Source organism: Lithobates pipiens, unplaced genomic scaffold, assembly GCF_037356315.1.
Source record: "Lithobates pipiens isolate NorthernLeopardFrog02 unplaced genomic scaffold, aLitPip1_a1.2 Scaffold_28, whole genome shotgun sequence".
Classification (NCBI taxonomy): Eukaryota; Metazoa; Chordata; class Amphibia; order Anura; family Ranidae; genus Lithobates; species Lithobates pipiens.
Window position 1 is genome coordinate 200,841,954 of NW_027507789.1, and position 23,363 is coordinate 200,865,316.

The window sequence follows — 23,363 nt, forward strand, 5'->3', positions numbered from 1 at the left end:
CGTAGTAAAGAAAGTCATACGCTTGGGTGGGCATACACATGTATATACAGTAATATACGTGTGTATATCACCAGAGAGCCCCCCCACTTACACCAGGGTCCCCAGAGAGCGCACCTTTACATCAGGGTCCCCAGAGAGCCTCCTCCTTACCTGGGCCAGGGTTGTGGGGAAGAGGCCCTTGTCCTCATTAACATGGCACTTCAGATCCACTCCCCCACCGTGTGAATGAGTAGGGGTGCATAGTACCCCTACTAATTCAACAAAAGAAATTCAAAACTAAAAAAAATCTCAGAGACAGTTTTTGACAAATCCTTTATTTAAAAAAAAACAAACAAAAAAAGTCCTCTGAAGTAGATCTATTGTTAATCACGATGAATGCCAACCTGCACAAAACAAAATTCCAAAAAAGCACATCTAAACATGTCTTGTGGAGAGACTTTCACCGAATATCAGGTAAACATGGGGGTGGGGTCTTCCAGTGAATGCATTCTTTGTTTTTGTTATAACTATATTTCGGATTTATTTGTTGATTGATTTTGTTTGGTTGGTTGATTTCGTTTTCATGTCCGTTCGGAAATTCAGGTACATCTGAATCGCCAAAAAACAAATCAAAATTAATTGCACGTGTCTATTGGACATGTTGGATGGGTTTTAGGATCTTTAAGTGATAAAGTATCAAGATCCTTTATATACTATGTACAAAGGTGATTTTCCCCACTGTCTTGACTCAGATATAACATTTCCCTGAAAGGAAATACTGTAATTCAGAAAAGATAACTCCGCTTTAATACAAATGGCTGGAACATAACTAATCACATCCAACATGGGTGCCACTGCAACATGCACCACTTGCTGTCTCTGGCCATGTGATGGGATTTGGATTCAGACTTGTAATTAGGTCTCAATCAGTCATATTGGATGCTTTGTGAAACCACTTCCCTGGCTATACAGCTGCCCATTTCAGATTTAATCCTATCGCTATAACCATCTGCTCCGTATTAGGAGGCAGATCATGTTGGCATTTGAGGACCTGGATACTAATTTGACGTCATTAGAGAAGCTGAGCGGAACTTTTGATGTTTAGCTGGCTCAACAAAATAGAATGTACATTTCGAGAATTGTTTGATTTCGAGCTCTCTGTATAAATGACACGCTCAGAATGTTGTCAGCAGAGCACATTGGATATCATGTTTCTTTGTGCGCTCAACTCTCTTTTATTACAGAAAAGCCTTTCCTGATTTTTAATGAAATGGAGATTTGATTTCCTCTGAGACATTTGGCAGAAGTCAGGAATATTAAATGCAGTCCATGTTTTTAATTACAATAAACACATATTGTTTTGTCTTTTTATCTGTCAGGTGTTAAGTTGTCTACATATCATGCTTGTGTCAGTAAATGACCAAAGTCGGAATGGGGGGGAGGCGGGGGTCTTATCGTGCACTGCCTACAGCAAAACCTGTGAAAGTAGACTTAGTATTTGTTAGTCTAATGAACCGTATACACAATCGGACAAAACCTAGGATTTTTGTTCGAAGGTTGTTGGCTCAAACTTGTCTTGCATACACACGGTCACACAAATGTTGGGCAACAATTACGAACGTGGGAACGTGGTGACGTACCACGAGCCGGGAAAAAGGAAGCTCAATAGCCAGTGCGGCCCCTTCTGCCTGATTCCGAGCATGCGGGAACTTTTGTGGGACACACGATCGGAAATTCCGACAACAAGGTTTTGGTGGTGGAAAATTTGAGAACCTGCTAGCCAACATTTGTCCGACAACAAATGTTCGATGGACCATACACACAGCTGGTCTTTCCAACAACAAGATCACATCCAACATTTGTTGTTGGAAAATCCGATCGTGTGTACGGGGCATTGAGGTTCTTAAAGCAAAACTCCAGGTACCACACTGGTTGTTTACCAAAATGGTGCACTGCAGTACTTTCTATCTGGCCCTGTCCCCTGCAGAGGATCTACTCCAGTGATTCTCAACCCTGTGCTCAAGAACCCCAAACAGACCATATTTTGTGAATTTCTCTAGATAAAATAAGATAAAATAACTTTCCAAAATACTAAACCATTGACTCTGATTTAAAGCACCTGTGCAAGATAAAGGAAAACCTGCAAACATGGCCTATTGGGGGTACTTGAGGACAGGGTTGAGAACCACTGATCTACTCCATCCTACTGCTGTCACTGGTCTCCCCCCCCCCCATTCATGGATATCATGCAGCCTGTGCTCCTAGTATTCCTCACTGAGCAGCATACAACTGTTGTTACACGAGATTGCTCACTGCTACTGTTGAGGAAGAAGAGGGGGACACGTGACATCATCTCACCAGCCAGAAGAAGCTTGAAGAAAAAGAGAGGAGGAGGGTGTTAAAAAAAAAAGCTGGAGATGAGCTTTAACCAGGGTTTTGGGGGAATGGGTACCCTTGGGTTATGGGAACCAAATGATGGGGGTACATGACTACACCTCTAAATAATGTTTTCAACAATTGACCCAGGATTAGTCTGTGCATTAGTCTTTGTTCATATGGGCATACTACACTGTATACCTGTGCGAGGGCCGTTTTTACCTGCATGGGGATGCCGAGGTGTTAAAGGAGAAGTACAGCCGCAACTCGTTTGGCTGTACTTCTCCTGTGGATCACAGTAGTGCAGTTCATTCCGCACTCCTGTGACTCGTTTTCAGGCAACAGCGGACTGAAGCCAGCTGCCGGCTGATGTCACAGAGCTAGTCCAGGCTCGGGCAACATGGCGACCATATGGTCCGGATCCACCCACAACCCTGGACCACCACCTGGCTCAGCCTCTCTGCGAGCCACTGAGAGCTCAAGCCAACCGCTCCCACCCCCCTCCACAGCCCAGCGCTCCAGTAAGAGCGGAGGGGCAGAGCAGACAGCGGTGACTGACAGTCAGCAGCTCTCTGCTCAGGGAGCTCCGAGAACTGAGTGATCAGCGGTGTATGTTTGCTTGGTTCTCAGTCTTAGAGCCAGCAGGGGTAGATGCAGAATTGAAACAATGCTGCATCTACCTAGGTAAGTATGATTCTTGGGGGGGGGGGGGGGGGGGGGAATCATCAACTTCTCTTTTAAGAGCTTTCCCATGCAAACAGTCCCATTTATGTCTATTGGGATGCAGCGGCTGCACAGACAGAGCTGCTGCTCCCAATATGACATCCATGCGGGTGCATTTGGGGCCGTGCACCCACACAGATGTCAAATGAAGAGCAGCGGCTGTGTCTGTGCAGCAGCTGCATCCCAATAGATATGAATGGGATTGTTTGCATGGGGATGCACGGAACACTTGTACTTCTCCATGCAGGCAACCACAGCCTACACTACTACAGTATAGTACAGTACTAATACAGTGTAGTATGCCTGTGTGAACGAGATCTTATTGAACCTTTAAATCAATTGTGTAGAAATGGACTTGATGTGTCAGATGACATTATTTAAATAAATATAATACAAACCTTCCCGTTTTTCTGTTCTGTTCCTAGCTATCTATGTGAAATGAAACTAAAATGTTGATATTTTTTTAGGTCATTCTGGTACATAATAGGCAAAGGGCAAAATGGGTATGTGGGGACATATTAGGCAATCCATTGGGAAGGGGGAGTAATTGTAAAACGGTTAAGACCCCTCCTGTGTTAATCATTTACATGGCCCACAGCCATTTAAAGGGTAAGTTCATTCAAACTACACTATATTGTCAAAAGTATTAGGACGCCTGGCTTTACACGCACATGAACTTTAATGGCATCCCAGTCTTAGTCCGTAGGGTTCAATATTGAGTTGGCCCACCCTTTGCAGCTATAAACAGCTTCAACTCTTCTGGCTGTCCACAAGGTTTAGGAGTGTGTCTATGGGAATGTTTGACCATTCTTCCATGAAGCGCATTTGTGAGGTCAGGCACTGATGTTGGACGAGAAGGTCTGGCTCATTCTCTGCTCAAGTTCATCCCAAAGGTATTCTATCGGTTTGAGGTCAGGACTCAACCTGACTGACTGTGCAGGCCAGTCAAGTTCCTCCACCCCAAACTCACTCATCCATGTCTTTATGGACCTTGCTTTGTGCACTGGTGCGCAGTCATGTTGGAACAGGAAGGAGCCATCCTCAAACTGCTCCAACAAAGTTGGGGGCATGACGTTTTCCAAAATGTCTTGATATGCTGACGCCTATGCCTTCACTGGAACTAAGGAGCCAATCCCAACCCCTGGAAAACAATCCCACACCATAATCCCCCCTCCACCAAATGATTTGGAATAGTGCACAAAGCAAGGTCCATAAAGACATAGATGAGTGAGTTTGGGGTGGAGGAACATGACTGGCCTGACCTCAACCCAATAGAACACCTTTGGAATGAATTAGAATGGAGACTGCGAGCCATGCCTTCTTGTCCAACATCAGTGCCTGACCTCACAAATGCGCTTCTGAAAGAATGGTCAAACATTTCCATAGATGAGTTGAGGCTGTTATAGCTGCAAAACCTTGTGGACGGCCTTCCCAGAAGAGTTGAAGCTGTTATAGCTGCAAAGGGTGGGCCAACTCAATATTGACCAATACGGACGCAGACTGAGATGCCATTAAAGTTCATGTGGGTGTAAAGGCAGGAGACCCAATACTTAGTGTAGATATTTGAGTTGTAGATGTTTTCTGGCAGGTAAAATCACCAGCCCCCTCCATAGCTCACTGTGGCCCTTGGCATTGCAGCATGTAAGTACTATGACATAATCCATAGCTCTATACACTGTACATTTGTATGTTTACGTTACCATTAGGCAGTATTATCATTAGCACACAATCAGTCTCATTTAATAAGGAAAATGATTATGTGCAGCCAGGGAAAGTTACACTAAAAATGTTTGCCGATATCAGCTAATTGGCTTCCAACAAACATGCCTTCAGGCCTCTCCTACAGTGCATATGATGCAGATTATCTTATAAGAGCTCAGACAAATCTTGTTCAGTTAGTGTTTTCCTGGGAGGGAATCAACAAAACCCCATTGGGGGGTGGCTGAGAATAGCTTTGAGCACAGCACCGTTCCTCTGTGGGACCCAAATCCCTCTGCTTCCTTTTTTTTGCTGCGGCCGTGCTATGTGCAGATCTGTTGTATTAAAAGTTACATTAAGCCGCGTACACACGGGCGGACTGTATGGCCTACTTAGTCCGTCATACAATCCGACGGACAGTCCGTCATACTTTCGAATGAATGAACTTGACCACACACGGATGCACAAACAGTCCGTCGAAAGCTTGCGCGATGACGTGTACAGCACGTACGACGGGACTAGAAATAGGAAGTCCAATACACAGCAATGCACCCTTCCGCCGTGTAAATCCTTTCTGAGCATGCGCCATTCTTAGTCCGTCGAACTAGCCTACTGACGAGCAGATTGTCCGCTGAAACCAAAGTATGACGGACAGAATTTCGAAAAATCCGAAATACTTAGTACGCCAGACTGCACGCTGAAAAAGTCCGCTGAAGCCCACACACGAGCGGACTGTCCGCTGAAATGTGTTTCGACGGACTAAGTAGGCCATACAGTCCGCCCGTGTGTACGCGGCCTTAGACAAACTCTTTGTAAGTATGATGTAAGTATTTGTTTGTGTTATGGTTTTTTTTCTGCGATGGTCCTTTCCTAAAAAGTAATAAAGAATCTACAAACCACGTTGGAGATTTTTGCATTTGGTAACTGTTACGACAGGCTAGCCCACGTTTCCTTAACCACTTGCTTACTGGGCACTTAAATCCCCCTCCTGACCAGACCAATTTTCAGCTTTCGGTGCTCTCACACTTTGAATGACAATTACTCAGTCATGCAACACTGTACTCAAATGATTTTTTTGTCCTCTTTTTCCCACAAATAGAGCTTTCTTTTGGTGGTATTTTATCACCTCTGGGTTTTTGTTTTTTTGCGCTATAAATGAAAAAAGACAGAAAATTTTGAAAAAAAACGCATATTTCTTTGTTTCTGTGACAAAATTATTAATTTTTCTTCATAAATTTTGGCCATAAATTATACTGCTACATATCTTTGGTAAAAATAACCCAAATTAGTGGATATTATTTGGTCTTTGTGAAAGTTAGAGAGTCTACAAGCTGTGGTGCAAATCATACAAAATTGATCACATCTGATGTACTGGTGGACTATCTTGCTTCTTGTGACTCGAACAAGTCAGGAAAGTACAAATACCCCCCAAATGACCCCTTTTTGGAAAGTAGACATTCCAAGGTATTTAGTAAGAGGCATGGTGAGCTTTTTGATGTTGTCATTTTTTTTCCCACAATTCTTTTCAAAATTAAGATTTTTTATTTTTTTTTATTTTTTTCCACAAAATTGTCATTGTAATATGTTATTTCTCTCACATGGCATGTGTATACCACAAACGACACCCCCAAAAAAAAATTCTGCTACTCCTCCTGAGTATTACAATACCACATGTGTGGGACTTTTTCACAGCCTGGCCACATAGAGAGGCCCAACATGCAGGGAGCGCCATCACGTGTTCTAGGAGCATAAATTACACATCTAACTTGTTGACTACCTGGAGCACCTGGACAATGACACGTGACACTGATGACAAATGGCACTGATACGTGGCACTGATGACACTTATACGTGGCACTGATGACACGTGGCACTGATGACAGATGGCACTAATACGTGGCACTGATGACAGATGGCACTTATACGTGGCACTGATGATAGGTGGCACTTATACGTGGCACTGATGATAGGTGGCACTTATACGTGGCACTGATGGCAGATGGCACTAATACATGGCACTAATACGTGGCACCGATGACAGATGGCACTAATACGTGGCACCGATGACGCGTGACACTGATGACAGATGGCACTGATAAGTGGCATTGATGACACGTGACACTGACAACAGATGGCACGTGACACTGACAGGTGGCACTGATGACAAATGGCACCGATACATGGCACTGATGACAGATGGCACTAATATGTGGCATTGATGACAGATGGCACTATGTGGCACTGATGACACGTGGCACTGATGACAGATGGCACTTATACATGGCACTGATGACAGATGGCACTGGGGACAAATGGCACTGACAACAGGTGGCACTGGGGACAGATAGCACTAACAGGTGGCACTGGAGGCAGGTAGCACTGGGGGAGGATGGCACTGGGGCGGATGGCACTTTTTTTAACTTTTTTTTTTCCACTTACGGCCGCTGCAGCCGTTCATATGTTTACATATGAGATCATCTCTCATTGGATAGGCCGATCGCGCTGTAAACGGCCGCTGTGATTGGCCGTTTACAGCAATCTGTGTTTGCCTGTCTCCGGGGGACACGGCAAACACAAAACTTCCCCGATGCACTCCCGCGGTGGCGCGCAATGCGGAAGTAAACACGAGGACGTCCAGGGATGGCCTCCCGGACGAGAGCGCCCCCTCTATAGCCGTCATTCGGCTATAGGGCGGGCGGGAAGCAGTTAATAGTTTGTTATAAAATTTTGCAAACAGGTCATTTTTCTCCTTCATTGAAATGCGCTGATGAGGCTGCACTGGTGGGCACTGATAGGCTGCACTGGTGGGCACTGATAGGCACAGTTAAGGTGGCACCGATAGGCACAGATAAGGCGGCACTGATGGGCACAGATAAGGCGGCACTGATGGGCAAAGATGGGCACAGATAAGATGGCACGGATGGGTGGCACGGATGGGCATGGATAGGTACCACTGATAGATGGGACTGATGGGCTCTGATAGGTGGCTCTGCTGGGCACTGATGGGCACTGGTAGATGACACTGATGGGCACGTATATGCGGCATATGAGGTGCAGCACTGTTGTTGAGGCAGATTGTGGGCACTGATGGGTGGCACTATGGGCACTGATGGGTGGCACTATGGGCACTAAGGGGTGGTACTGATGGGTGGCACTTTTACTTTATTTAGGTGGCACTGGCAGGGGGCAGGTGGGCACTGATGTCAGCTCGAGGAGGAAAAATAGCCGATTACCGGCTGTTGTGATCACATGATCAGCTGTCATTGGCTGACAGCTGATCACGTGGTAAGGGGTTGGGATCGACCCCTTGCTCCAATCTGTGATCAGGCGAGTCTCACAGACTCACTGATCACAGAGCGCGCCCCTCAGGGGGAGCAGGCCGCTCGTGCACGGGACGACGTCAATAGACGTAGTCCCGGCAAAGCAGGTCCGCACTGTAGCCGTCATTCGGCTATAGCGCGGATCTCAAGCGGTTAACTAGGGTTCCTCCAGAGGTTGCTAGGGGTTCCTTCAGTTCCCACTGACACCATTGATCAATTTAGCTATCTGTAAGAGGCTAATTCTTTCCAATGTCCACAAGTGTGAGGAGTGTTCTTCCCACTGACCAGCACACTAATGCAGGGTTTCTAAACTAGGGTTCCTCCAAAAGGTTACTAGGGGTTCCATGAGCAATGACCAATTTCTGCCTCTCAGATAAGTTCCCATTAACACTGTTGATCTTTTTAGCTATCTGCAAGAGGGTAATTCTTCTCAATGTCCACAAGTGTAAGGAGCATTCTTCCCACTGACCATCACACTAATTTATTATGAGTTGTAGATATAGTAAAACTAAGTAGGGGTTCCCTGAGACTGGAAAGTTATTTAAAGGGTTCCCCTGTACTGAAAAGGTTGAGAAAGTTTAGGCCTATGTATGTCTGGCTGTATGGCATGGGGGCACCTGTCCAGTGCTGGGGAGGATGCAACCTCCATGCTAAGCTGGACACTATTCCTTTCAAGCTGACACAACACAGAAATAGCTTCACCTTATCCCAGTTGGAGAGCAAGGGTGAGCATGGAAGTGCTCCCCATACCATACAATCTTATGGGATCTCTACACACCACCATATTCCAAAATGCTTGTGTTCTATAGAGAAGATGAAGTAGTACAGTAAGTTACAGACTGTAAAGGCCTATTAAACTTTGCATGCACATCAACATACATAAGTAGGGTTTGCCCTTTCCCTTCAAAAACACACTAAACTGCAGTACATAGGTGCAAACTAGCCTCATAGGAAATAATGTCTCTGAATTGCATTTATATGTAGTAAAACTCAAGTGTCAATGAGTCCTAAATGAAAATCTGTAATTGAATTAGGCTGGATTCACACCTATGCATTTTTAGTGCTTTTTGCATTTTGAAGATTTGTACTAGAGTCCATTTAACATGGTTTCCTATGGAACATTTTCTGTAGTGCAAATCTACAAAATGCAAAAAGCTCCAAAAATGCACAGGAGTGAATCCAGCCTTAATCTGTAGGCTGCCATTACTGACCTCCCCTGAAAATGCTGATCTAATGGCTTAAATACCATGGGGTTAATTTACTTAAGGCGAATAGACTGTTCACTTTGCAAATTGAGGTTGCTCCAGAGCTTAGTAAAGGTAAACCTTCACTTTGTAAAGCATACCGAATCATGTGCAAGGAAAATGAAAAAAAAAAAAAAACAGTATTATTGCTTGCACATGATTGGATGGTGAATGTCAGCAGAACTCAGGGAACCTCTGTTACGATTAGTCCATCGATTGGTGGTGAAAAGTGGGAAAAGTTCTCCCTTACAGGGGTGGTCAGAATGCCACTTTTGCAATCATGCCTTTGACTCTGCCAAATTGCATTGGACCTGGATCTATGCAGACACCCTGAGCTGGGAGGTTTGTTTTCCACAGCTCAAGGAACCCCTCACTACCTCTGGAGGAACCCTAGGTGAGGATGGCTGCCCTAGATCTTGAATTTATCTACTCTACAGCCAATGAAGGAACGCCTGAAAGCTCAAGAACTCTCACTCAAACACTGGTGTTAGCTGTTATGATGGCTTTCTATGGGACCTGGACTGCTTGCAACATATCAGACATCACTGCTTACTCTTCAGCGAACAGCCAACTCCATGTGCCAGCACCATTACTGAAAATAATGGCTGATATTTTCAAAGTGTTATCACCAAATCTTACCATCACAAATCCAATAAATTGCTGCCAACACTGAAATTTAAACCTACATTTACAAAACTATGGTAATCAAACACATGCCTACAAAACTATGGGGAGGATGCCTCATTAACCAATGGAGGCACACGCTGATATAAAGATTTCTGCTCTCTTTTTTGTGACTATGTCATCCATAAATATGAGTTTCATGTAGTTGATGGTGTTTAGTAATTCTAACCCAGGCTTCTAAAACTATAACCAAATAAGCTAGAGTTGGTTTTAACTTGTCCCATAACTAATGCTGTTCCGCCTACAACTTTCATTTGTCATCAGGTCTTTCTTGTCAACTTACTGACTTAATGGCCTAGTAAATTAACCTACCGCTTATTTGGTTCTAGTTTTGGGGCCTAGATTTCAATCCCAGAGCTAGGATTATTGCACAGCCCACCTCTATAATTTGTCAGCAGGTCCTTTCAATCAGCTGATTCACTGTTAACCTGATTGTAGTTTTGGAGCTTGAATCCCATAGAAAGCTCAATTCCCTTTTGTGATGGTGTTTACAATTGACCATGAGATTGTGATTCTTAAATAGCAGAAAGGGCACACCAACTATTGAGAAGAGGTGATAGCTCAGTGGATGAGAGCAGTGACCAAAGCATTGGAGACTATGAGCTTGTATATCAACACTGACTATCAGGAGGCAAGGATAAATTTAATTTACTATGTGTTGATGTCCAAAGGAATGTATGTTAAACCTATGAGCCAGAGCTAGGCTTTGGTTTAGTGGTTTAGCAGCCAGCCCCAGGCCCAGCAGAGATCTTAGAGTTGCTGGTTCAAATCTTGGCTTATTCCTTTTGAGTTTCTGACAACTCCTAAAGTAGGAGAACAAATTCACAAACCATTGAGCAGAGGTGAATAGCTCAGAGGATGAGAACATTGACCATGGCGCAAGAGACCCAGGTTCAAATCCAGACAAGTGCTGTAGACCCCCAAGGGCAGATCACTGAAAGCACAATAGACTCAAGTTCAAATTCCTGAGTGAAAGCCCGGAGGCCATGGACAACCCACCAGTCTGCTCTAGTCCCAGGCCCCCACAGGCCTGTAACATAATGTGGGCAACACATTAGATTGAGGACCCGCCTCCTTCGGTCCAAAATCTGTGACTTCAATGTAACATTAACAGTGGGCTGTCTTGCTGGGACAGCCCAGAAAACATTTTGTACTTAGCAGATTTTGACACTTTTCTCATTCCACAGCAACATGTTCCCCAGGGCACCATAGAGTACCTGGGCCATTTGAGCAGTGAGGACACTTGCACAGCACCACAAGGCTTTCCCTCAGTGGGGCTTGAACCCAGGTCTCCCACAGACCTGCCATCACACTTAGCCTCTGAGCTACCACCATCACTCAAACACTGAGGTGTTCATTCTTCTATTTAACAACTACAATGCTTTCTGAGTCACAAAAAAAGAGCTAAACAATGGATTTGAACTCAGGTTTACAGCACACCAGGCAATGCTCTTATCCAGTCAGCCACTGCCATATATCTAAATCATAAAGGAGCTTGTTCTTCTTCTTCTGATGCACACCAAGTTGACAATGCATAAAGACAAAACTAGTATAGGTATTTAAAAAAAAAAGCAGCCATATGTCTTAGGTTGAGCTGTGGTCCATGAAGTAAGGCCCACACTAGTGATTTAGCTCTAATTGCAGGGACCCAGGTTATAATGCCTGGATGTAATGTATTCCCCTTGTGTGCAGCAGAGTGGGCAGTGAGCTCTGCTACCTTTCATATGGAGTTTTTTCCTCTTCTAGAAATTGCTAAATAATTGAAGCTGCACATACATTCACGTGACACTACACCTGTGCACAGTATCGATCACTAGAAATGTGTCTGGGTGCTAGTTTAGTGCCTAATGTCTGCTATCTGTGATCTAGAATCCAAGTAGAGACAATAGAGTCATGTGATAAAGTAACTGTAGCCCATGAAAATGGTTTGCTTTCTCAGCATAATTGGACTGGCAAACAGCGCCCAAAGATAAGATGGAAATACTTGAACAAATGACATACAATTGACATGGTTTATGTATTTTCATAATCTTGTTAAGCTTATAGAGAGTACGCAGGTGGAACCCATCTTGCTTATAGCTCACACCTCTAGGATCTGGTGTTCTGTGTGTTCTGTGTGTTATTGACGAGTGTGATGTCATTGTGCCAAGATCTATACAACTCTTGAAGACCTTCCGAAAAAAAAGTTGTGGATGTCCATAAGTCTGGCAGCGGCTTTAAAATGTTCCATAAATGATTTGAAATCAGTCATTCCACTGTAGGGAAAATAATCTACACGTGGGGTAGATTTCTAACCACTGCTAATTTGTCCAGGCTGGTCGGTCTGGCAAAAGATGCCCAAAATTTATGGACGATAGAAGAATTTTTTTATTTTAAATATTACATTCATGCTAAAAAAAAAAAAAAAAGGCTCCAAGAAGCCCAGAAGTTGCATGCAGGGTGTTCGGTTAACTCTTGAAACAGTTGGGGTCAAAATGCATACATCTACAATTGAAAAGAGATTGCACTAATTGACTAAGGAAAAAGTCTTTGCTGTCTAAAAAGAACATTAGAGCAAGATTACAGTTTGGCATTGAACCTACGGTATAAGCAAAGACCAGACCTTCGGGAACAATGTGTTGAAGACTCATCATTTAAAGCAGAGTTGTTTATTCACCATTGCAGTAGGCATGTTTGCCGCAAATCATGGGCAGGCTTTCAGGAGAAGAACCTCTTACTGACTGTGGAGCATGGTAGTATAAATGTTATGGGGTTGCTTTGCTGCTTCAAGGCAGCTTGCAGTAAGGGAAAAAAAAATGTAATAAAAGTGTCAGCTATACATTTTACATCATATCAAAGTGACCTTATAGAGAATATAAGGTCATCTGTCCAAAAGTTGAAGTTGAAGCAGAAACGGGTCTCTCAACATGATAATGATCGGAAACACATTAGTAAATCAACCAAGGAGTGGCTCAAAAAGAATAAATTGAGGGCCACACGTAGTCAAAGCCATGATTGGATTCCCATTGAATGACGTAGTGGGGATTTTGAAACAGGAAATTCATGCAAGGAAACCAACAAACATCTTACAGCTGAATTTTGTATGAAGACTTACTGAAAAATGTAATTTTTTAAACATGAGTTCTTTTTATTGAAAAAAGAGTTATGGTACATACAGAAAAAATAAATGTTCTCCACATCAAAACTTATGGTAGTCTCAGGTTCACTCATCGTACACAATTTCTATACATGCCCCGCATAGGTATTCAAGTCAGTACATAATTTTGGAAATATTACCGGATCCATACAATCCCCTCCAGAAATCCACCCCCCCCCATCCCATCCCTACCCGCCCATACCCAACTCTTCTTCATTGTCCTATCAAATAATACCAAACAATACTCATCTGGAGACAGACTAAGCTACGCATGTTGCAGAGTTTTTAAGCCACCTGTCCCAGACCTTCTCATATTTGGAGGGGCATCCCCTATGAATGTATACAAGTTTCTTAAAAGGCAAGGCACCATTAATTTCCACAAGCCATTGGGAGACTGTTGGAGGGTCAGGTCTCATCCAGACTCTGGCAATCATTTTCCGTGCAGAAAAGAGGGTTTCGTGCAAAAATATTTTAGTGTATTTATTCAAAGCTGTGTCCGGGAAAATACCCAGAAGACACAGCTTCGGCTGAAGTGTGATGGGGGAACCCATCGTATCGTGGAGAAACCTCACTACCTGGGACCAATACGCTTGAATTTTAGGGCATTCCCAAAGAAGATGAAAAAAGGTGCCAGATGCACGCGCACACATGGGGCAAGTGCTGGAACATGTGCGCCTGTACCTGGAGACCATAAGCGGCGTGAGATACGCTTTGTGTGTTATGAAAATTTGAGTCAGCCGGTCAGAAAGTTTGGGCGAAACTAGTTTACAGGTGTCCAATGCATCACTCCATTCGTCATCTGTAATAGGCCCCAGCTCCCCCACCCACCTATTTTTAAGTGTAAAGGCAGCTACAGTCATGGAAGGAAGTGATAGCATAGCATAAAACTGCGAGATTAATTTTTTGGGGTCTGGGTTTTTAATTGCTGCCATCAGCGGATTGGGGGGTACAGATAGGTCATCTAGGGGGAATTGGGCACGGTATGCATGACGAAGCTGCAGGTATCTGTAATAAAAGTGATTCGGGAGCCCATATTCCGCCTGTAGGGCAGGAAAGGATTTCAGTTTGCCACCAGTAAGCATGTGAGACATATAAGATATGCCCTTCCCGCACCATGATCCGCTATCCACTATCCGTCTAAATTCTGGGACACTCCAATTATGCCATATGGGGGTGTATTCATGCAGGGATGGAAGGCACAACTTCAAAGAGGCAATTCGCCACACCCTCCTATATTGATAAAGAAGAGATGTGGCAGACTCCTTCCTCCCTTCCCCCTCCGCCCCCCCAACGATCGCTACCATCGGGTCTAAAGTAGGCCTGATCCATGACGGGCACAAAAAATATAAGAACCTGTCTTTGTCTGTTTTATCTATATGGAACATTTGCGATAACTGAGATGCTAAATAATAGACATTAAAGTCCGGCATTGCCAGTCCCGCTAGGTCAGTGGGTTGTTGTAACTTTTGCCATGCAAGTTTGTGGCGGCTATTACTGAAAAATGTAATTGTGTTGGAGATCAGTCGGCAGTTTTTCAAAAGAAGTCATTTTTGCTAAAGTGGGCAATGCCAGCTTCTGATGCCGAAGGTGTACTTACTTTTTCATTGTACACCATTACGTCTTGATATTTTTGTTGAATAAATGAGTGAAAATGCAAACTTTTATTGTGTTTTTAATTCCCCTGTAGGCATAGGCATAACATCTGAATGCAGAGCTCATGTCGAGCTGTTAAAACATCCTGCAAAAGTCAACAATTTTGTTGGGGCGGATTTATTTCATCACATTAGCACATGCAACCATATAGACCAGTGATGGCGAACCTTGGCACCCCAGATGTTTTGGAACTACATTTCCCATGATGCTCCACTACACTGCAGAGTGCATGAGCATCATGGGAAATGTAGTTCCAAAACATCTGGGGTGCCAAGGTTCGCCATCACCGATATAGACATTCGATAACCTGAGTTGATGACGATGAATGCTGCATGAAATACTTCCAAAATCTGACCACAGATGCAGATTATTCTCCTTTTGGTTTAATCAGCTCAGCGCTACATGGGAATACTGACCACAATGCAGCTGTGTACATGGGTCCTATAGCCTACAGTACTGCTGCATCCAGATACATAAAACATGTGTACATGGTGAAAGCATTGCTTTATATGCCTGTGTGCATGAACTCTAATGGTTTACGTTTTTTTTTGTTTTTTCCTTCGCATGCATGTCTTAGCAAAGATACAATGCTAAATTTGAAAACAAGACAACAGCACCATCTGCTGACTTTAAAGAGCACATAAATATTCAAGTGCAATATTTAGTTGTTTTTTTTTTTTTGTTTGTTTGTTGAAACAGACCTTAATAAAGAAATAAAAAAAAAAAATCACTATACATTTATCCTTTACATTTATCCTTTAAATGCAGGACCCCCATAGTGACACTCACCAGCAGTAAACAGGAGGAGGTCTGATCCTCTGATACCAGCACTACAGTGCCATGCTTGGGGTTCTGGCACCCCAACTCTCGCCACTTTAAGAAAAAATTGAAGATTGGCATTGGCGACTCTGGGTCACTAACGTCTAGCTGTGTGGTATACTAAAAATTCAGAATCTCAATGATCTCCTGCGTCTGCAGAATACAGGGGGAAATTAGCATGAATTTAAAACCAGGATTTTATTTTTTTTTTAAATAAAAGAAATTACCATTATTATATATTTTTTTAATTGTGATGTGTGTGTGGAACCAATATGCAGTTCAAATGTCCTTTCAGAGGCATTTGGCCATCCCTTGCACAGACAAGACAGCTTATGCTTAAAGTGTTTCTAAAGGTTTTCATTAAAAAACAAACATGTTATACTTAACTGCTTTGTACAGCACCACCTAGTGGTTAACCTCCATTCACTGCCAGTCATATTTACACAATAATCAATGCATTTTGAATTGCACTTATTGCTGTATAAATGTGAATGGTCCCAAAATTGCGCCAAAAGTGTTTCCGTCATAATGTCACAGTCCTGATAAAAATCGCTGATCGCTGCCATTAAAAAAAAAACTAATAATAATAAAAATGCCACAAATCTATCCCCCATTTTGTAGACGCTATAACTTTTGCGCAAACCAATCAATAAACGCTTATTGCGATTTTTTTAACAAAAATATGTAGACGAATACGTATCAGCCTAAACTGAGGAAAATACTTTTTTTTATAGTTTTTAGGAATATTTATTATAGCAAAAAGTAAAAAATAATGTGGTTTTAAAAAAAACAAACAAAAAAAAAAAAAAAAAAAACGCAGAGGTGATCAAATACCACCAAAAGAAAGCTCTATTTGTGGGGAAAAAAGGACGTCAATTTTGTTTGGGAGCCACGTCGCACGACCGCGCAATTGTCAGTTAAAGCAATGCAGTGCCGAATCGCAAAAAGTGCTCTGGTCTTTGGCCAGCCAAATCTTCAGAGGCTTAAATGGTTAAAGAGTTCCCAGTATTGATATTATTACATACAGTAGTAATATTGTTCTAACTATGCCTATACCATACATGTGGGGATCCCTGGAAGCTGGAAATCACTGTAGTAGTAGTCACTGCTACTCCAGAGATCTCCACTATCTTTTGGGCGGGTCCCATGAAAAGTGGCTGCCCTGCTGCATTGTGAACACAGGAGGCAACAGAGTGAGCAGGGAGGTGCCTTGATCAGTCTACTGCTGCTTTGTCACTAGCCAATCAAAAATCTTGGGGTGGAGGCAGATAACTGTTGTATTTCAAATATAGGTAGTGTCACCCACTGTGACGTGTGATTTAATCTTAGGACTGAAATATCAGAACTTTTCAGATGCACATACAGATTTTTCTTTGTGTTCAAAATCTTGGGCACCAATTTTTTGTTTGCATAAATTCTGTGTTTTAGAACCTTTGCTCTTGCCTCCAATATGTTACATTTTTTCTATATTTGATTAACTCCTTTTCCGTCTATCCCACAGGGCCTGAGAGCGGCAGACAACGACCCCACCGCGCCACCTTACGATTCGCTGCTGGTTTTTGACTATGAGGGGAGCGGATCCACCGCAGGCTCCGTCAGCTCCCTCAACTCCTCCAGCTCTGAGGATCAGGACTTTGAGTACTTGAACGACTGGGGCCCCCGCTTTAAAAAACTGGCTGACTTGTACGGCGGGGGAGAGGAGGATTGACGGGACATCTGTATTCTATCAGAACGTGACCTCCTCGGTTGTACAGCGGCAGCTTTCATTTCCTCTCTTTCTTTTATTATTAAACTCCCGAATCCCACCCCTCTTCCTGACTGCATTCTTTTTAGTGCTAAACTAGACAGACTTTCTTTCATGGGCTTCATTCCAGTTCAGTTTGGCCGAAATTTAAATCAACGATTCCCTTTTAATCTTCTTTTTTTTTTTTTTTTCTCTATTCCCCTACCGCTACGGGCAAGAGGGATGTAATTTTTTTTTTGTTCCGGCATGCTATACACGCACTATTGTTTCCTATGTTGCAGAAAGTCTGACATTTAAGTTTTTTGGCATCTGATCAAGTCCATGGTCATTTTTGGCCACCATCCTGAAGTTTGTCCTTTAAACGATATAAGTATCGCAATCGCTGGTAAGCACCTTGGGCAAGATGGTTGATAACGTATGAATATGAGGCTGTGTCATTTAACAATGTTGGGCCGTGGTCACGAACTTGACAAAGTTTTTTTTTTTTTTTTTAAACACAAAATGTTACAGAATACAGAAGTACTTTCAAAAGAAATTCTAGTTTTCTTTTCAAACTCTTAAGAGGCAGTAAATATAAAACAAGTTGCAATGTATATAAAGAGCTTGTATCGCGATTCTAATCATTACTGGAACATTCCTGTATTGTGAACATGGTTAAAGGACCTTAATTTTCACAGTTAGACTCTCACAGCCCCTTAAAAAACCTTAAAATATAGATAAAGGTCTCAGAAGATGTCATTAGAGATGGCCCACCAACCCAGTGCATGTGTTTCATGCCAGCCTATTAATGTCAATGCCAGGTTATAAAAATAGGCCCTTCACCGTGCAGGCCACAGCTCTGAGATGTCCATCTGTGGTCAATAGCTATATGTAGGTTTTTTTAATCTGGGGATGGGGCATTCCAGTTGCCTTCATATTAAAGTGCCCCTTATCGATGGGAGGATTGTTCCGCAGTACCTTCCATTTAAGGCAAAGCTGCCCAAAATGGACTTGAATCAGGTTCACGCTCCCCTGAGACCCCTACATGTCTTTAACAGGCGAGCTTGGCTTTTTGTGCTGAGCTACTTATCTCACCTACCTACCTAAGAATACTTTATTAGAGAGCACAGGTCACAAAAATACAGTATCACATTCTCCCCCATTGGAGAAGAAGACTTTCTTGGATAGCAGTGAAGGCCTTTAGGCTGAGTTACTCTTTAAAGGAACCAGTCAAAGACTGCTGGAAATACTTTTGAAAAAGATGTACATGGATGAAAGTCCACTGTATTCAGGGAAGCAGTCGTCCCCCTCACCACCACAATAACACCTCCATCTTACCCAATTTCTGAAGAGCTCCTAAAATTGTGACCTAAAGTGGTTGAAAACCTTCCATATACCCAGTGAAGTGACCAGCCTCAGATGATACAAACAAATCCTCCTATAAAAGTAAAACATAAATTTTAGGGTATATTCACACCAGATGCAGTGGGAATGCATCGGGCAGCTATAGTATGGCAGTCCACCACATAACAAGGCAAAATCCCTTGTTTCCTGTGTGTCCGGTTCAGCCCACTGCATTGCAGTAGGGTAGAGTGAAAAAAAGTATGGCAACCTGTACTTTTTCAACACATGGAAGGGCTTTGCATGTCCCAAACAAAAAATTTCCCAGCACACTGTGGGGCAATTCATTACCTCGCACTGTGTGTTGGCCAGTTGAACTTTAAAAGGGATATCTGAGTGACATTTCAATAAAGTTTGTTTAAAAAAAAAAAGTGAACAGTGCATTGCACCAAGATTGAAGCATCAGTACTACGCTGATCTGCCCGCACCGTCGTAACACAGCAGCTAGTGTGAACATACCCTTTAATAGCATCTCTCAGCTCTGAAAAGCAGGGGGCAGGGATCTGAAGTCTCACATTGCACATCTCAATGAGGAGAGCTCTGAACCCTGATTGGAGGAAAAAGGACACACCTCACAGTACAGGAGGAACATACACAGCTGTGGATATCAATCACAGGCTGTGTGCTGAAGCCCCCCACACCAATTAGCTCTTGGAGTCAGGAAAAGCTTTAAAGAAAATACTCATACAGATAACAGAGGAATGAGGCAGCAGAGAGAAACCACACTCAGTGCTTTGGACAGAGACAAGTAGACAGTATAGAAGGATGTGCTTTGTTCAGATTGCATGTCTGAGGTTTACAATCTTCACTTTAACCGCTGAAATATTATCACCAAGTCTTTTATATACACTAACTTGTACTTTATATTTTCTGGCCTTTTAAAGTGTACCTGTTTACAGCACACCGTTCTGGCAATTGTTTATTTTGGTTACTGTTATGCAGTCTACAGGTTCAGAAGGAACCAGTGACATTACTGTGGCATTATAATGACTATCCGCATGGGAAAAATGTAATGTGCAATGCCCCAATGATGCCACTTTTCTGATAGCTTTATACACAATAGTCTTTCTAACTGAAATGTATTGGTTTTGTGCCCACAAAATGGTTGAGGGCATCATGTGACAGCGGGAGGTACAGTTAAACAATGTAAGCCATCACTGTTACATAGTACATTAATGAGACTGGAAATTCTCAAGAGACAGATGTGTTGGTTATTAACGTTGTATAAAACATCCACTGTATTTTGGCTTATAACAGCAGAAGTCTCCTTTGTCTACCTGTCAACCACATTTGCATAAAACGACTGGTTGTGTAATGGCCAATTCATTAGGCAGTGAAGAGTAAATACAGATGTCCTATGGGCGGCAGCCCATACCTACACTATATGGCCAAACGTTTGTGGACACCCAACCATCACATCTACGTGAGCTTGTTGGACATCCCATTCCTAAACCATGGACACCCCACCTTTTCAGCTATAAAAGCCTCCACTCTTCCGGGAAAGGTTTTCCACAAGTATGGAGCGTTTGGGGGAAATTTGAGCTCATTCACACAAAGCATTTGTGAGGTCAGGTACTGATTGTGGATGAGAAGATCTGGATCGCAATCTGCATTACAATTTATCATAAATGAGGGTGGTGCTCAGGGCTCTGTGCAGGCCACTCGAGTTCCTCCACACCAATCTGGTCAAACATATGGGGTTGATTTACTAAATCCGGAGAGTGCAAAATCTGGTGCAGCATGGTAACCAATTAGCTTCCAACTTCAGCTTGTCCAATTAAGCTTTGGAAGCTGATTGGTTTTAGTAAATCAACCCCCATGTCTTTATGGAGCTGGCTTTGTACACAGGGGTACAGTCATTGTGGAAAAGAAAAAGGACCTTCTCCAAACTGTTACCACAAAGTGTAAAATGTCATTGTAGATTGTAGCATTATCAGTACAGTGGAACCTTGGTTAACGAGTAACACAGTTAATGAATGTTTTGAAAGACTAGCAACTTTTTTTTTAAAATCCTGTCATGCAAAACTAGCAGAATTCAAGCTAATGTGGTGTGCAGTACCGGATTTGGCCAGAGGATCGGAGCGCCGGTGACACTCGGAACGGTTCAGAGCCATTCGGAAGTACTCAGTTCCTGAGTGTTTCCGTGTTCACCCGAGCTGTCCCGAGTATTTACGAGGCTCTCCGGTGCCCCCCACCTCTGGCCACATGCGTTATTGCATGCAATAGAAGGTAATGCAGAATAAATTATCTTCATTTCCATTGACTTCTATGGGGAAACTCGCTTTGATATGCGAGTGCTTTGGATTACAAGCATTCTCCTGGAACGGATTATGCTCGTAATTCAAGGGTCCACTGTACTTTTTACTGGAAGCACCTGAACTTAATCATATGTAGGGAGTTCCACATACCTTTGGCCATACAGTGTATATAGCAGATCACTGATTGATTAATTAATTGAAGGGGTAACTGCTCTATGTCATACTGAAAAAGCTCTAATATATGAAAATGAAAAATCATGGGGAAAGTTACCATTTCTCACTGACGAGGACTGTAAATCCCCCAGCCCATTACCTTTCATGGCATAGAAAGGACTGTGTTCAGTATGGACCCACTGAAATTATCAATGCCAAGACAGACTGTTGTTGTGGAAGGCACTGCAATACTCAATGGCAGAACCAAACTGGTTTCTTTGGCAGATGCTCCTGATAACTAGTCTGTCTCAAACATCAGGAATGTTGAGGGCTATAACACTCTACAGCTCCCATCTATAAGTGGATTTTACCCCTTGCCTGGAGAATCTCATTAAAGTAGATCTAAACCCTAGGTCCCTTTCACATGGGCTTCATCTTATATAAAAGCAATGTAAACAGCAAGCTTTGACAAAGTATTTGCGGAGCTTTCAGTAAGCTTTGTTGAAGCTTCTAAAGTATCATTCATCTCGGGTTTGTAAATGTTAAATACAGATCTTAAGAGGAGTGTTGATTGCCAATTTAAACAAGTTGCTAGCAGGCTTTAGCACTTCTTGAAAGCCAGCTGAAGCCTGCTAGCAGCTTGCTTAAAGCGGCAATCAACACTCCCACCGTTGTCACTAAGCCAGTACAAAGAGCGATGATGTGCAGATGATGCTGCAAGATGTTCATATAGACATGAAGCTGCTGAAAGAGATCAGCATCCCTGAGATGCGAAATAGGATGAAAATTGTATTTTAAGGGAAAGTAACTATTATGATAATTGCTTATGATACACTGGGGTTGATTTACTAAAACTGGAGAGTGCAAAATCTGCTGCAGCTGCGCATGGCAGCCAATCAGTTTCCAGCTTGTTCAATTAAGCTTAAGCTTTGACAAAAAGGCCCCTTTCACACGGGGCTGTCTGTTTTACATGATTAATCAGGTTGAAAAAAGACCCAAGTCCATCTAGTTCAACCATAAAAAAAATATATATATATATCATACAATCCCATATACACAATCCTATACCCACGATTGATCCAGAGGAAGGCGAAAAAATAAACAGAAAAGCAGGCTCCAATTTGCTACAGCGGGGGGAAAAAATTCCTTCCTGATCCCAGATAGGCAATCGGATTTTTCCTGGATCAACGTTACCTATAAATGTCAGTAGCAAATTATATTCTGTACATTAAGGAAAGAATCCAGGCCTTTCTTAAAGCAATCTACTGAGCTGGCCAGATCCACCTCTGGAGGGAGTCTGTTCCACATCTTCACAGCTCTTACGGTGAAGAAACCTTTCCGTATTTGGAGATGAAATCTCTTTTCCTCCAGATGTAGAGTGCTCCCTTGTTCTTTGTGTTGACCGTAAAGTGAATAACTCAACACCAAGTTCACTATATGGACCCCTTATATATTTATACATGATGATCATATCCCCCCTTAATCTCCTCTTCCAATTCAGTTCCTCTAATGTTTCCTCATAGCTGAGCTCCTCCATGCCTCTTATTAGTTTGGTTGCCCTTCTCTGCACTTTCTCCAGTTCCCCGATATCCTTTTTGAGAACTGACCTGCATAGTCCAGATGAGGTCTTACTAATGATTTGTACAGGGGCAAAATGATACGGACGGAATTTTGAAGGACTCCGTTTGCTCAGCAGGAATCGATCCTTTGATCTCCGCTGAGCAGACGGATGACAGGTCCGTCTCCGCTCACTGTGCAGAGATGGACCTGTCAGAGCCCCATTGTCCTCTATGGGAGATCAGATGAAAATGGATCCGCCTGTCCGTCTTTATCTGATTCCGTCCGCCAGACAGATGGAAAATATTGTTTCCAACCATCCTGGATATGGCGGATCGGATAGCGTCAGATGTCAGCGAACATGTCATGGAGGTGAATGAAGCGTCTGATCGGGTCCACCTGAAAAACAGCCCGGCGAACCTGATTGGACAGCATTTGTGAGAGGGTCCTAACACCTGGAAGCTGATTGGTTTCTAGGTAGAGCTGCACCAGATTTTGCACTCTCCAGTTTCAGTACATCAACCGCACAGTGCATCTGGTAAGGGTTTGCATCTACTTTAAAAAAAAATCAATGAGCTTCTGCTAATCACACTAAGTGTCCCAACTGAGCACCTGCTGAGAACTTCCCTGGCAAAGTCA

At 43.0% G+C, this 23,363-nt stretch overlaps 1 protein-coding gene across 1 annotated transcript in view; it reads left to right on the top strand.

Moving 5' to 3' along the window:
- Nucleotides 1-20,012, top strand: part of CDH4 (cadherin 4) — a 1,072,466-nt gene extending 1,052,454 nt beyond the window's left edge. Inside the window, exon 16 of the mRNA XM_077460271.1 lies at nt 17,134-20,012. Coding sequence (XP_077316397.1) covers nt 17,134-17,340 — 207 coding nt within the window. The 3' untranslated portion in view covers nt 17,341-20,012. The remainder of the gene's footprint in view (nt 1-17,133) is intronic.
- Nucleotides 20,013-23,363: the final 3,351 nt, after the last annotated feature.